The sequence below is a fragment of the Microcaecilia unicolor genome, chromosome 11 (genome assembly GCF_901765095.1).
Source record: "Microcaecilia unicolor chromosome 11, aMicUni1.1, whole genome shotgun sequence".
Classification (NCBI taxonomy): domain Eukaryota; kingdom Metazoa; phylum Chordata; class Amphibia; order Gymnophiona; family Siphonopidae; genus Microcaecilia; species Microcaecilia unicolor.
Window position 1 is genome coordinate 27,812,552 of NC_044041.1, and position 15,657 is coordinate 27,828,208.

Consider the following 15,657-nt stretch of genomic DNA (forward strand, 5'->3'; position numbering starts at 1 on the left):
TTTGTAGACTCAATACGTTCATTGGGAACTATTTGGTCTTGCATATTAAAAAGCAATTATAACTACAAATAAAAAAACATTTAAAAATGTTTTCTAAATATTTAAAAAATATATTGTTAAAATGTTTTCAGGCTGAATAGTGATGTATGGAGTATTTAAGAGAATGTGCTTGGATGTGGTATGCAGCCCATGCTGAATCTTCCCTGGTCATTTTCCTAATTTTTTTTTGGTAGTAAACTTTTGATTTGTTTAAAGTTCCCTTTGTGGCTCCTGTTTATGTATAGGGATTGGTTCTATTTTTTTTTATTTACAGTTTCTCTTCGTAGTGGGATTTTTTTTTTGTTTGGAGTAGGTTTATTGGAGCATTTTTATGAACAGTTAACACTTGAGATAAACATCTCAAATTGTTATATTTTTGAGACAGCTAATAAGTTGAGTGGGTCATTGCTTCTGAGAATCAGACTCAATGTTGATTTTTTTAAATCTTTAAAATAAGTTGTCGGCAAGATTTATCTCGTTTAACATGACGGCACCCATGGAGCATGTTCATGGAATTTATATCATGTTATGTTAGTCAAGTGCATATAAAACAGTAGATAAGAATTGAATCGAGAGGAAGGCAGTTTATTCTGTTCAATGAAAATAAAATAAACTAGAAGCTGACCTGTAATTATCTTCAAATCAAGCAAGACCTCCGTTGGAAGTAATGAAGGAGCTTATGGCTTTGTACACCATGCATATCGGCAGGGCGCTGTAAACCCCCTGCAAGGCCAAGTGTTGGAGCAAGAGTTTTGGAAGGATATCACAAGAACTCAGATTTCATTTCTAAATTATTATTTTATAAAAGTAGGGAAGTTACAATGTTTAATCCACTTTAAAAGGTAGTAGTGAAATAATAAAAGGAAAATAAGATGATAGTCCAACAGATTAAACTTCATATTTTTTTTTTCACAAATTTTTCAAAAAAAGAACCTTCTTTCTCAAGCTACCTGACCCAAGGAAGGAGGTTGTGCCTTCAAGAAGCTTGTCAAAAAATGTATGAAGTTAGGCCAATTAAAAAAAAAGAAATTATGGCATCTTAATTTTCCTATTTTTATCTTTTTGTGGTTGTTTTATTTCTATTTATTACCAATTTCATGTAATCACTAGCTAAATTCCCCTTTCAAGCCTTATGTTTAATCCATGCTATTGACTGAAGGTAGTACATTTGCCATTCCCTCTATACTTCATTCTCAGACATACCTGGCCATCTCCGTATTTTTTTTCTTACTTCTGGAGTCTTTACAACTAGAGGCTTTTCAAGCTTACTTGAACAAAATAGGTTTGAGAATAATAAATATTTGATATGATTTAGAAACCATTCATGAAGAGTTACCTATGGCGATGTGAGAGAATCTATTTGACTCGTAGAGTGCAATTTTGATGCATATGGTTGATTTTTATATTAAATCCATTTCTGAACTTAAAATACATACAATAATTTGAGGGGTTGGGGGAAGAAATTCATTTAAAGATGGAGTGTGAAGGGCTGGTAAAGGCCAGTGGGAAACTTGTTTCTAGTCAGCAGCCCACTCCCATAAATCCAGTTGACAGGAAAACAAGCAATAGACCTAGGCCGGATCCACGCCAGAATGAACCTGTCAAATGTCTGAAAGATAAACCAGTTGGAGTGAAGATGCATTAATACATTTCAAGAGCGTGGATTAATTGTGTTTGTTGTAATAAAAATACTGCCTTAAAGTATCTTATCAGAAGATTCAATGGCTGGTGGTAGAAAGAGATTAAAAAAAAAAAAAATACCACAGCAAGCCAAGAACAGCCCTGCACACAGTTGCTCATTTATGTAGGTGAGCATTCATGTGTGGTTTTTTTTTTTTTTAAATGTCTTAGTGTTAAAAAGAAATCCAGTCTATGTCTGTAGTTAAAGCAGCACCATTCTATAAGATTTGGCACCACCCGTCCTTGTGGGAAAGATAGTTAACCCACAGCATGAGATTCAAGTTTGTGTCCAGGTACGGCGGGTAGCGGAAACGGGTGACACACTCGGTCACGCTGTGTCGCAGTACATAAGCACGGCTCTGGGAAAAAGTGTCAAAACCATATTTGCCTCCATATAGACCACCGCCGATTCCTGCAAGTGAAACAAACGGTGCCTTCAGCTTTCTGTTCCAATACAAGTAGCTATGACCTTTTAAACGAAAAATGCACATTTCTAAAGGAGGTGTAAAAATCTTTGTCGACTTCAGAACTATCAAATCACACCTTGCTTTAACTTTAAAATATTCCAACCTACCTCAATCCAGAAGGCTAAAATGCCAGCTGAGGGTGTGTAGCATTACTCTATGGAAAACTCAGATCTCATCATGGTAAGAGGGGGAGGTCTTTTACGAAGCGTCTGTAAGCTCAACGAGCCTTACCGAATGCTAAATCGGGATTCTGCCGGCCCAACGTGGCCACCGGCAGTAGTTCTTCCCCAAGGGCCTGGCATTTCCGGGGAAAATAGAAAACCCCCCAAAACGGCTTGCACGACGGTAACGGCGGTAATCGGGTATCGCCATGCGCTGCCTCGTTACCATGGGAGCCCTTATCGCCACCTCAATGGATAGCGGTAAGGGTTCACCACCGCATGGCCACGCGGTAAGAGTTGTCTTACCGCATGGCCATGTTTGGGGGCTTTTTACCCGCTGCAGTAAAAAGGGCCCTGACGCGTGGGGGAAACATCCCCCACGGCTAGCGCCAGGGCCACCGAAAGGGGGTTCAAAATTCCCCGGGCCTGGGCATCCGGGGGGGGGGGGGGGGTGCCGCCACTGCAGTCCAGGCCGCCTGCCCTCCGTTGCTTCCTGACATTGAATTTAAGCGCCTCACCTTCGAAAGCGCAGCAAGCAGCGGCAGACCACTCCTTCCTTCCGTGTGCCGCCCTCGCCTGACGTAACTTCCACGAGGGTGGGACACAGAAGGAAGGCGTGGTCTGCCACTGCTTGCTGCGCTTTCGAAGGTGATGCGCTTAAGGTCAGTGCAGAGGGCCCAGGGGTGGAGAGAGGGCCCGGGGGCGGCCTTGTCCTGGGCCTGGCCCAGTCTCTCGGCAGCCCTGGCTAGCGCAGGGCCCTTTTTCCTGCAGCTTGGTAAAAGGACCCCTAAAAGTTTGTAATGTGCATGATATGGTGCTGCCAAAACATGGTCTAGGGATGCAGGGAACAGCAACACCAAACGTTCATCACAAGTAAAACAAAACAAGTCAGAACTAGGACTGAAGCAGTTTGTTCCTTTCTGCTCATTCAAGGGCATGGATTAATTAGCATACAAAATTAGCCAGTAGCACCCTAAACCTTACAACATACCTACGATGCCACCTGCAAATCGAAAGCTTTCAGTTTAAGAGGAACTCTTTTATGTTGATGTAATTACTCAAGTTACAAACTGTACTTACCAGCTCCACAGCAAGGGAGACCCAAGTACAGGTTCTGTACTGCGCTGTCATTAGAGCAGAAGCTTCCACTGGAAGTTCGAGACATCATCTCTGCAATTACCTACAGAAGAGATGAAAAGATGGTGGGGAAACAGCTGATAGCATAACCCAACGCAACTGCACGTACCGTATATACCAGTGGCGTAGCCAAGGGTGGACCTGGGTGGTAGCAGGATACCTATGATGTGGCTGGCAGGGCCAAGCCCCCCAAGCTGAAAACTCCCAACAACTGTCCCTCTTGCATACCTTGTAAACAGGGGCGTATCTGTAATTTTATTTTTATTTTATTTATTTTTGTTACATTTGTACCCCGCGCTTTCCCACTCATGGCAGGCTCAATGCAGCTTACATGGGGCAATGGAGGGTTAAGTGACTTGCCCAGAGTCACAAGGAGCTGCCTGTGCCTGAAGTGGGAATCCAACTCAGTTCCCCAGGACCAAAGTCCACCCTAACCACTAGGCCACGGGGCCAGGGCCCCCGCAGATTTGGCCTTGGACCCCCCTACCAACGGCCCTCGCAATCCCCCCTCCCGCTGCCAATCTGCTGTCGCCTACCTTTGCTGGCGGAGGACCCCAACCCCCGCCAGCTGAAGCCCTTTGTTCATTTGTTTTCTTCTTTCTGAGTCTGACTCTGATGTCCTGCACGTTGTGTACATGCAGGATGTCAGAGTCAGACTCAAAAAGAAGAAGAACGAACGAAGGATGAAGGCTTCGTCTGGCGGGGGTTGGGGTCCCCCGCCAGCACAGGTAAGCAACAGCGGGCGGGGGGGTCGAGAGGGTCATCAAGCGGGCAGGCGACATTTGGAGGTGGTTCTGGCGGCGGCAACGGCGGCGGGGGGGGGGGGGGGTCACCGGGGGGGGGGGGCTAAAATGTGCCCCCTCACCTTGGCTCTGGAACCCCTACCGGCGAAGTCCAGATACGCCCCTGCTTGTAAATAGCAGATTTTTGACTGCAGTGAGCAACAACTGATACATACTGCTCGCACTGGCCCCACAGCCTTCCCTCTGATGTATTCCCACCTAGGTGGAAACAGGAAGTTGCATCAGAGGGAAGGCTGTGGGGCCAACATGAGCAGTGCGTATTAGTTGCTGCCCGTGAAAATCTGCTAATTAAAAGGTATGTGGGGGAGGGGGGGATGTTTGACAGACCATATGGCATGCAGGCAAGAGAGGGAGAGACCAAATCACTTGTGGGACAAGGCACAGTTCTCTTCTGCCCACCCATCTTGGGCCCAGGCCCACCCAAAATTGGGTGTCTGGCTACGCCCCTGGTATATACTTGACTATAAGTGGAGAAATTTTGACTAAAAAAAAATGCCTTATGAACAGGGTCGTCTTATCTATGAGGCTGAAAAAAAAATTAAGCACCACCCGTCCCCCCCCCCCAAACCCCATCAGCAGCATGATCCTGCATCTCAATCCCCGTACCCCTTGCTTTGTACCTTCAAAAGTATCTAAAAGAACCGCATCGGTGCAACAGTTCTTCTAGGCTGCCTGCAGTCTGCTCCAGAGCACTCTTGCTGGTCTGTCCTGCCCCCCTCCGACTCAACTTCCTGTTTATGCAGGGGCGGGACGGAATGGATCAGCAACAGTGCTCTGCAGCAGGTCGAAGGCTTCCTTGGGGTATCAATGCACTGCCGCAGCTCTATAGAAGATACACAGTCAGGGGTGCGGGATTGAGATACTGAACCCACTGGCTAGCAGAGGAAGGGGAAAGAGAGAGAGGGAGCAATTCTGGACCATTGAAGGTGGAAGGGAGGGTGAGTGGTGACGACTCAGGTGAGGGAGAGAGGGCTCTTTTTTAGCTATTTTTAGCTCTAAAACTGCCCTCGACTTCTAAATGATGTTGACTTGGAGTATATATGGTAAATAAGTTGTCAAGTCTTTTCTATAGAGAAGAACTTAAGGACAGATAATTACAGAGAAAGTGAGACCTATTTTGACTCAATGACATTTCGAAAGTTACTAATGTCAACGATACATGCCTCCCCCAAGTTAGCTGAAATACTGCCAGTCTAAAATTGTTACCAAAAAAAGTCAATATTCTAATCTGTAATTATTCTAATCTGTAAAAAGAAAATATGTTGATAACCACAATATGCTACAGCTCTAGGCGTTTAATAATGCAAGATGTGATTTAAATAAAAATGAGGCTTCTTCAGAACAACCCACATCATTTCTAGTCAGACGGCTTTCTCTTACACACCTGGTTATCAATAGAAATCAAACCAAATAAAACATGGAAAAGAAAATAAGATGATACCTTTTTTATTGGATATAACTTAATACATTTCTTGATTAGCTTTCGAAGGTTGCCCTTCTTCCTCAGATCGGAAATAAGCAAATGTGCTAGCTGACAGTGTATGTAAGTGAAAACATTCAAGCATTACTATGACAGTCTGACAGGGTGGGAGATTGAATATTTTAACACCCAACAGAAAGGACTTAACAAGGATCTGGGGTTCCTAGCCCATTATAAACCATAAAGCTGTATGTCTCTGTTGATCACCCCACCCCTCACCTATCCACACCCATCCTGTTAGAATATCAATGATATGCTTTGATGTCCCCATGCATACCTCCGACCCACCCCCATCCTCCCACCCTGTCAGACTGTCATAGTAATGCTTGAATGTTTTCACTTATATACACTGTCTGCTAGCACATTTGCTTCTTTCCTATCTGAGGAAGAAGGGCGACCTTCGAAAGCTAATCAAGAAATGTATTAAGTTATGTCCAATAAAATAGGTATCATCTTATTTTCTTTTCCGTGTTTTATTTTGTTTGATTTCTATAGATTCTACATGGAATGTTGCTATTCCACTAACAACATTCCATGTAGAAGTCGGCCCTTGCGGATCACCTATGTGGCCGCGCAGGCTTCTGCTTCTGTGAGTCTGACATCCTGCACGTACATGCAGGACGTCAGACTCACAGAAACAGAAGCCTGCGCAGCCTTCTACATGGAATGTTGCTAGTGGAATAGCAACATTCCATGTAGAATCTCCAATAGTAGCAACATTCCATGTAGAATCTCCAATGGTATCTATTTTACTGTCATAGTAATGCTTGAATGTTTTCACTTATATACACTGTCTGCTAGCACATTTGCTTCTTTCCTATCTGAGGAAGAAGGGCGACCTTCGAAAGCTAATCAAGAAACGTATTAAGTTCTGTCCAATAAAAAAGGTATCATCTTATTTTCTTTTCCATGTTTTATTTGGTTGGATTTCTATTGATAACCTTAAGAGTGGACTAACACGGCTACCACACTCCTCTTACGCACCTGAGAATTATCAGAGTAGACATACGTTGCCAGCGGCCTCTCTCTCTGGTTTATAAATTGTATTGCCTCCTCCAGGCCTTTCACCGTCACAACGGGAAGCACAGGCCCCAAAATGTCTTGCTGCGTAACTGGATCAGTTTCCCGCACATCGATTAGCACAGTAGGTGCTGTGAAAGAATAGAAGATAGAGAGATCCCCATGACCTACTGTAAAATAGCTGCAATGAATGAATTTTCCAAGAAACGGATTTTAAAAACACCAGTCCCTCAACCCCTACCAGGACCACCCATTGCAAAACACTATTATCTAGTCACTCATCTTCAGGCACAGTTTTGTTAACCACAAACTTGGATCTCCCCTAATTGAGGGCTGATAAAATTAGTTTGGAATAGAAATATTATGTTGAATATATATATATATTTTTTTAAATTTATTATTTATTCATTTAAACAATTTTTACAAGAAACCATCTTGTTTAGGAAAGCATCAATTGACAAATAATTTTTAAACAGGAAAAAGAAAGAGCAAATAAATCTTTACACTTTCAGCAATATAAGACACTCAAGTCCATAATTAGAGATCCATGAATTTAAATTTAGAGAGAACTATAACTCAGGAACTAATACAAGGAAATCCTTCTCTATTAGGAACTATACTTTATCTTTAATGCTTCTCCGTCTTAGCTGAGGTGATTAGCAAAGACAAATGTCCAGGTTCAGTAAACACATACTTTTTTCCCCCTAGCCTGATTATGCACTTGCAGGGGTATCTTAAAAAGAAGGTACCCCCCAAGTGCAGAACCCCAGGCTTGAGGAGCAAAAATTGTTTCCTCCGTCGTCTCGTCTCCTTGAAGACGTCAGGAAATAACATTACTTTAAAACCCAAAAAGGGTTTATCCTTATTACGGAAAAACAGACGGAAAATCCAATTTTTGTCAGGAATCAATGCGACAGTCGTCACCAGGGTGGCAGCTGTCGCCAATTCCGAGTCAGAGGTCTCAAGCAAAAGAGAAACGTCAATAGGTTTTTCAGATTCTGGATTCGTGTTTTTTTCTGGGATGTAATAAACTTGTGAAAAAGGTGGAAAATCTTTTTCCAAAATATTCAAAGTTTCAAGGAAATAACGTTTCAACATCTCAAGTGGAAGAACATTTTGTAACCTAGGAAAGTTAACAAATCTCAAATTGTGATTCTTAGTGTAATTATCAAAAACCTCCATTTTTTGCCTAAGATTTGTTAAGTCCTTTATCATCGTAATTTGCTGCGTCTCCAATATGTTGAATATATTTTCATGATTTATTTTATGTGAACTTCCACTCATTTTCTGTAAGGATTTGTTCCTATATTGTATTTAAATTCAATTTAAAACAAAAAAAGAAAGAAAGAAAAAGGGAAGGAGTGGGTAAAAATAGAAATAGTGCCCTCCTTTCCCCCAGGGTAGGTATTCAATAATTTAAAATGAACAAAAAGCATACATGCCTATGTATTTATCAGTTTCTTCTGCGTCTCCTCCAAAAGCCACATTTCCGCAGGTGAGAAGCTGTTTTACGTTTCTGTACTGTTCCACAGTTGCCAGACGTCCAAAGTGTGCTGATGAACGGGGATCCCTGCCGTAGAACTCTTGCACAGCCACATAAAGTGCTTGAATCAGTTTGTCATAAACGTCAACATGACAGAGGACGTAGGTGGGTGCCAGGGAGCTCTGACCTGCATTCGTGAAGCGAGCCAGAGCGATTCTTCTGGCTGCCACAAGGACGTCGCAGTCTTTATCAACATAACAAGGATTCTTTCCTCCTAGTACTAGAGAGACTGGAGTTAGGTGCTTACAGGCCGACTGCATAATGGTCTTTGCAGTGATATTGTCACCTAGAGCCACAAAGAAATGCAGGTGTGAATTCTGACTCAGTGGCGTTCCTAGGGTGGCTGACACCCGGGGGCAGATTGCTGATGCGTCCCCCCCCCCGGGTGCAGCGCGACCCCCCATCCCCAGCGAAACAACAGACACCTCTCCCCCCCCCCCCCCGGCAAAACGGCACCCCCCCCCCCCGGGTGCATTTTTACCTGCTGGGGGGGGGGGGGGGGGTGCCGCGCGCCTGTCGGCTTCGCTCGTTCCCTGCTCCCTCTGCCCCAGAACAGGAAGTAACCCATTCCGGGGCAGAGGGAGCAGGGAACGAGCGTTGCCGACAGATGCGCGGCACCCCCCCCCCCCAGCGGCGTGCACCCGGGGCAGACCACACCCACCTTAGTACGCCACTGTTCTGACTAGACCTAATTACCTGAAAAAGGCAGCAGCAGCTCCCACCGACCTCTTTTCTACACTTCCCTCAATCCTAACCCATCATCTTTGTTCTCAATGCCACATCCTCTTCCCACTATACCTAGGGTTACCATTCGTCCGGATTTCCCCGACACGTCCTCTTTTGAGGGCATGTCCGGGGCATCCAGCGAGTTTTGCCCGCACGCACGTTTGTCCGGATTTCTGGACAAACGTGCGTGCGGGAGGGCGTGCGTGCGGTTGCGCGATCCATCGGCACCATGGCTCTCCCCTCCCCTTCCTTACCATCTTCCCTGGTGGTCTAGTGACGCCTTCGGGGCAGGAAAGAACCCCCTCTTTCCTGCCCGGAGCGCTGCCTTGTCCATCCTCCTTCTCGGTCTCGGCTAGGGATTCAAAATGGCCGCCGAGAGTTGAAGGGGAGGGGAGCATGTGATGGGGGGCGCGGGGGAGGGGACTATGTGACGGAGAGAGGGGAAAGGGGGCGGAATGAGGATCCGAAAGGGGCGTGGCAGTGGGCGTGACATGTGTCCTCTTTTTCAGAGGACACAAAATGGTAACCCTAACTATACCATAAGGCAGTGGTTCCCAAACCTAGTCCTGGAGGCACCCCAGCCAGTCAGGTTTTCAAAATATCCACAATGAATATTCATGAGAGAGATTTGCATTCATTGCCTCCACTGCATGCAAGTCTCTCTCATGAATATTCATTGTGGACATCCTGAAAACCTGACTGGCTGGGGTGCCTCCAGGATCAGCTTTGGGAACCACTGCCCTCTGCATGTCATATCCATCCTGTCCTCACTGTTAAGCAGACAAGGGAGCTGGAGAAAACAGGAATCTGTGTCAATTCTGATTATGTCATACGTTGGGCCCAAAAACTAGGCCACAACACGGATATGTTAATCTCACCAATAAAAGTCAAAGCGAGACGGTTCTTCTCTCGACATTTTCCAGTATCTTAATGGAGCCGATTTCACCTACTCTGCAGGAAATCGCCGCAGAAAGATGGCTAATAAATCCCAATAAAGTCAGCAGCATAGTCCCGTCTGGAAGTTCTACAAAGACGGCAGCAGCTACTTATTTACCAACGCAAAACAATTAAAAAAAAAAAAATGGAAAGTTAGCAGGTGCAGTAAACTACTGTAACTCACAAGAGTGGAAACCGCTGTTTCTTCCAGTGGTGGAGAGTGGTTTTGTTTTGTTTTTCCAGCCACCGCTGGTGTTTCCCCAGATATTCAATGCTGGGTCATGTCCAGGCACCTTGAATATTCAGGTTTGTGTGACCGGCTCTCTCTTATGTGGTTAAGTGCGATATTCAGCACATAACCATCTAAGCAACATTCCATAAAGATAGGACTGTGTTTTATGCAGTCCGATTTGGCAGCTTAGGGGCCCCTCTTACCAAGCTGCGTTTAAAAAAAATAAAATAAAAATTGGGGGAAAGTGCCAGGGGAATCCGGACACGTTAACCTACACTCTGATAATTATACTGAGGGGAGAGGTAGAGGGACGCCATGAAGTTAAAAGTTGGTTTAAGAGGCTAGAGGGGAGGGAGGAAGGGGATATATAAGTACATAAGTAATGCCATACTGGGAAAAGACCAAGGGTCCATCGAGCCCAGCATCCTGTCCACTACAGCGGCCAATCCAGGCCAAGGGCACCTGGCACGCTTCCCAAACGTACAAACATTCTATACATGTTATTCCTGGAATTTTGGATTTTTCCAAGTCCGTTTAGTAGCGGTTTATGGACTTGTCCTTTAGGAAACCGTCCAACCCCTTTTTAAACTCTGCTAAGCTAACCGCCTTCACCACTTTCTCCAGCAACGAATTCCAGAGCTTAATTACACGTTGGGTGAAGAAAAATTTTCTCCGATTTGTTTTAAATTTACTACACTGTAGTTTCATCGCATGCCCCCTAGTCCTAGTATTTTTGGAAAGCGTGAACAGACGCTTCACATCCACCTGTTCCACTCCACTCATTATTTTATATACCTCTATCATGTCTCCCCTCAGCCGTTTTGGAAAAGGTAAGATTCTATGTAAATTGAAGGGTTACACATGCAATAATAGTTTGGAAAAGTTTCGTTTGAAGAAAAATATTCAGAAGTCTCGTCTGTAAACATTGTTGGGACTTAAATGAGGTAATAATACACAGAGCAAAACACGAGACAATTATTGGAGTTTAATATGGAAGTTTATGGGTTAAGATAGAATTATCTGTTATCAGACGTCTCTTGTATAACGAAGAATTGCTAGCAATACGTCTTCATTCATAACAATAGTTAATACATAAATGTTAAATACAGAATAGGGTTTGGGGGGAGGGAGGGATAAGTGTTATATTACAAAATTTGATGGCTGTACGTAATGTTGCATGTTTGAAGTGCTGTTCCACTGAGTTCTGTACAACTGTTTTGAGACTGCTATGTTCAGGTGGATTTGTACTTTTGGAGTGGTCATCAATACAGGGGCGTATCTGGACTCCGGCGGTAGGGGGGGCCAGAGCCAGAGGGAGGGGGCACATTTTAGCCCACCCCCCCCCCCCCCCCGCCATTGTCAGAGCCCCCACTGCCACCAATGACTCTCTCCACCCCCCTCCCGCCGCCAACCCTCCCCCAATGCCGTTGCTTACCTTTGCTGGCGGGGGGCCCCAACCCCCGCCAGCCGAGATCCGCTTCCACCTGCCGCTGCCTTAAAAACTTCAGCCGGCGGGGGACCCCCAAACCCCCGCCCCGAGGTGTTTAAAATTCATCTTCGGCCTCCGTGGCCGTGCTGCTGTTGATAGGAGCTGTTGAATCCACTTCGGAGTCTGACGTCGTTGTACCTTGTACGTGCTGCGACGTCAGACTCCGAAGTGGATTGAACAGCTCCTATCAACAGCAGCACGGCCACGGAGGCCGAAGATGAACTTTAAACACCTCGGGGCGGCTGGCGGGGGTTTGGGGGTCCCCCGCCGGCTGAAGAAGTAGTTTTTAAGGCAGCGGCAGGTGGAAGCGGACCTCGGCTGGCGGGGGTTGGGGTCCCCCGCCAGCAAAAGTAAGCAACGGCAGCGGGGGAGGGTTGATGGCGGTAGGGGGGTCCAGGGCAAAATCTGCGGGGGCCCAGGCCCCTGAGGCCCCACGCAGATACGCCCCTGCATCAATAAAAACTGTTGAAAATAAAAAAAAATAGAGGGCCCTGCAGTAGTGATGGCGGGTAAAAAAGCCAGAGAAAACACATGGCCATGCAGTAAGCTAGCAACGCGTGGACATACGGAAAGGGGGAGCACTTCACCACCACCCCACTGAGGTGACTAAGGGCTCCTGTGCTACCCCGGTGGTAACTGGACAGCAATTACCACCAGGTAACCCACTGCAGTGTATTTTTGAAAATCCAGCGGCACCTGAAATGGCGCGTTCTGGAGGTGGAAGTACTGTTAGCAGCCGCGTTGGGCCTGCGGTAGTTCTGGGTGGCCACAGGGCAACCCTTTAGTAAAAGGGCCCCTTAGATGGTTAAGTGCTAACTCTGGCCACGGACCGCCCACAAAATGCTTTCAGTTCAGCTGTCTATGGCATTAAACGATTAAGTGAATATCAACAGGTAGCCCTGAACAATCAGATTAACCGGACAGAAGCCTCCCCTGGCTGCTTAACTTGCTTTAAATATTGATCCCTCACACGGTTATGTATCAGAACCTAGCCGTTAAGCTTCACACATCTGTCAGATGCCCACAGACAAGTATAATGCATTGGTGTCCTCATCAGTTCCGGTATCAACTAAGGACATGCATTCATTTGAAATATTTCCAATATATTTTCACCCCAAAGCATCTATTTACGACATTGCCTGAAATTACAGGATTTATTTTTCCTTTTTAAACATGAGAAACTAAACAAAAGCGTTTCATTTTTAGGCTACACATCCCTATAGTGTCAACACTTAGGGCCCTGTTTACTAAGGTGCGCTAGCGTTTTTAGCATGTGCTAAAAAATGAGTGCATGCTAACGCTAGAGAGTAATTTTTAGCGTGCACTAAAAACGCTAGCGCACCTTAGTAAACAGGGCCCTAAGAATTAAATTGGAACACGGTCTGGAGAACAGCACCAGAATCATCCTGGCAGATTGGCTTACCTGTGAAAAAAATATGGTCAAACGTGCTCTCTAGTATTTCTGCGAGGTCAATCAGTCCTTCACCAATGACTTGATAGCACTCCTGTAAAAAAAAGGGTGCCAGGAAGAAGGAAAGCAGGGGTCAGCCCAAAAAAAATAAAAAAAAGTGTGCTTAAATCCCCTGGGTTTCTACCCCTACCCAGCTCCTAGAAATCGTAGCAAGTCAGATCTGGAAGCCCCATTGCAAGCAGTGCAGTAGTGAGGACTTTATTCATCCACTGCTGTTCTTTAAAAAAACACTGTCCTACCCAAAGCTTTATCTACACTAAGGATTAAATTTTAAATTGTGAATAGCCATTTCAAATTTTATGAACAATTAACATTCTGGTTTACAGAAGATAATGGCACATCTGATCCAGAATTTACCTCGGTCTTAGCCCACATATCCTCCATCATAAAAATGATCAACTCTTCCAAATGAAAAGGACATTTTGATTTGTCCATCAAATTATTCTTTCAAAAGACTTCACTTTAACACACTCCAAGGTAAATATCCTGCACTCCCCCCTCCTCCACACACTTCCCAAATGCTACAATGTACTGCTTATTAAATTTAACATTAATTTTTAAAATGCATGTACCGCCTCCTTGGTACACACACCACTGAAGGCAATTTGCATAATATAAATCAATAAAAAATAATTACAGAATAACACATTCAGTAAACACAAGATGAGACCGTAATCTGTACCCACAATAACCTATGCACTCCCCCCCCCCCCCCCCCCCCATATAGCCACCATTCGCTGCCTTTCACTCTGGCAAGAAGTGGTAAACTGGAGATTAAACGAGCAGATCAAAGTGACATCCAAAGGATTTTATTAGAGATATCATATAAGAAAGTTGCCCGACACAGGCCGTGTTTTGCCCACAGAGGGCTGCGTCAGGGGTATTATGTGCTCAAATCACCAAGCAGTACTCCGTCACGGCCTGTGTCGGGCAACTTTCTTCTATATATCTCTAATAAAATCCTTTGGATGTCACTTTGATCTGCTCGTTTAATCTCCACGTTGGATCTTGCAGATTGCTTGCCTTGTTTTTTTAAGGTGTAGTAAGCTTTCACCTTTTCCCCTATACATCAACAAATTCTACTGCACTCGTACGTCAAGTGGGAGGTTGTTCCATGGTCTAGAATCGACTACTCAAAAAGTCCTAACCATGCCAACAGTTTTCCTCATCACCTTTATTGAGGGGACCTCTTCCAAGGACATGCCATAACAAATGAGACAAGATATTTTGTTCTCTGCTGGTGAAGCACCTTTGTCCTTAAATTGTGTTTGCTCACCAGGGGCGTAGCCAGACTTTGGCGGGTGGGGGGGGTCCAGAGCCCAAGGTGAGGGGGCACATTTTAGCCCCCCCCCCCCGCCGCCACCACCACCACCACCACCACCAACTTTGACCCCCCCCCCGGCCGACGACTCTCTCAACCCCCCCTCCTGCCGCCAACCCTCCCCCGCCACTGCCTAACCTTTGCTGGCGGGGGACTCCAACCCCCGCCAGCCGAGGTCCTCTTCTTCCTTCATTCTATTTCTGAGTCTGACATCCTGTACGTACAACGTGCAGGACGTCAGACTCAGAAACAGAACGAAGGAAGAAGAGGACCTCGGTAGCGCAGGTTGGGGTCCCCCGCCAGCAAAGGTAGGCGGCGGGTTGACGGCAGGAGGGAGGATCAAGAGGGTCGTCGGCAGAGGGGTCCAGGGCCATATCTACGGGGGCCCAGGCCCCCGTAGCTACGCCCCTGTTGCTCACTAAGAACCCCTTTTACTAAGACACGTAGGCACCTACACAAGTACAACGCGTATCAAATTAGAACTACTGTCTGGCTACCTGGTGGTAATTCTAATCTGAACATGCATCCAAAACGCACGGCAGAAAATAATTTCTATTTTCTACAGCGTGGCGCTAACTGGGAGGTAATCAGCAGTGTATGCGCACTGACGACTACTGCCCGGTTAATGCACGAGACCGTACCGCTAAGGCAATGGGGTGGCGGTAAGGTCTCGAGCCTAAAATGGACGCGCACTGATTTTTATTTTGCCGCACATCCATTTCATTTAAAAAAAAAACCCACCACCTTTTTTTGCAGGCTCGCTGAAAAATGGAACTGCACGCGTCAATACATGCGTCTACACCGGCGTAGGCCATCTTTCAGCACACCTTAGTAAAAGGGCCCCGTACTGCAAAAAAAACAACAGATTTTTTGCAGGGTCAGTCACACACTATCACGCCTTGTTAATCCCAGCAGAAACCTAGCTGCTGTATTCTGAAGAATTTTTCTCTAGCCTCCAGAGTTTGAATGCAACAGGTGGTGCCTCACTAGCGTTTGTGAGCCATTTACCCCTAGATTCTATATAGCGCACCTAGTGTTCTGCGCTGAAATCCAAGTGTATTCCATAACAACGCGTGGAACTTAATTGGCTTAACAAGCCAATCAGCATTAACAGCAATAAAACAATGAGGACTAATTGGCAATAATTAGAAT

At 45.6% G+C, this 15,657-nt stretch overlaps 1 protein-coding gene across 4 annotated transcripts in view; it reads right to left on the bottom strand.

The window, feature by feature from the left end:
* Positions 1-613: 613 nt before the first annotated feature.
* Positions 614-15,657, bottom strand: part of LOC115480105 (aldehyde dehydrogenase family 3 member B1-like) — a 53,894-nt gene continuing 38,850 nt past the window's right edge. For 3 of the 4 annotated variants that reach the window (XM_030218574.1, XM_030218575.1, XM_030218576.1), the window contains exons 7-11: positions 13,137-13,218; positions 8,230-8,616; positions 6,752-6,918; positions 3,428-3,527; positions 614-2,131 (exon numbers count right to left, since the gene is read on the bottom strand). In XM_030218574.1, the coding sequence (XP_030074434.1) occupies positions 1,938-2,131; positions 3,428-3,527; positions 6,752-6,918; positions 8,230-8,616; positions 13,137-13,218 (930 nt within the window). In that variant the 3' untranslated portion in view covers positions 614-1,937. The remainder of the gene's footprint in view (positions 2,132-3,427; positions 3,528-6,751; positions 6,919-8,229; positions 8,617-13,136; positions 13,219-15,657) is intronic. The other variant, XM_030218577.1, reaches the window with a different exon arrangement.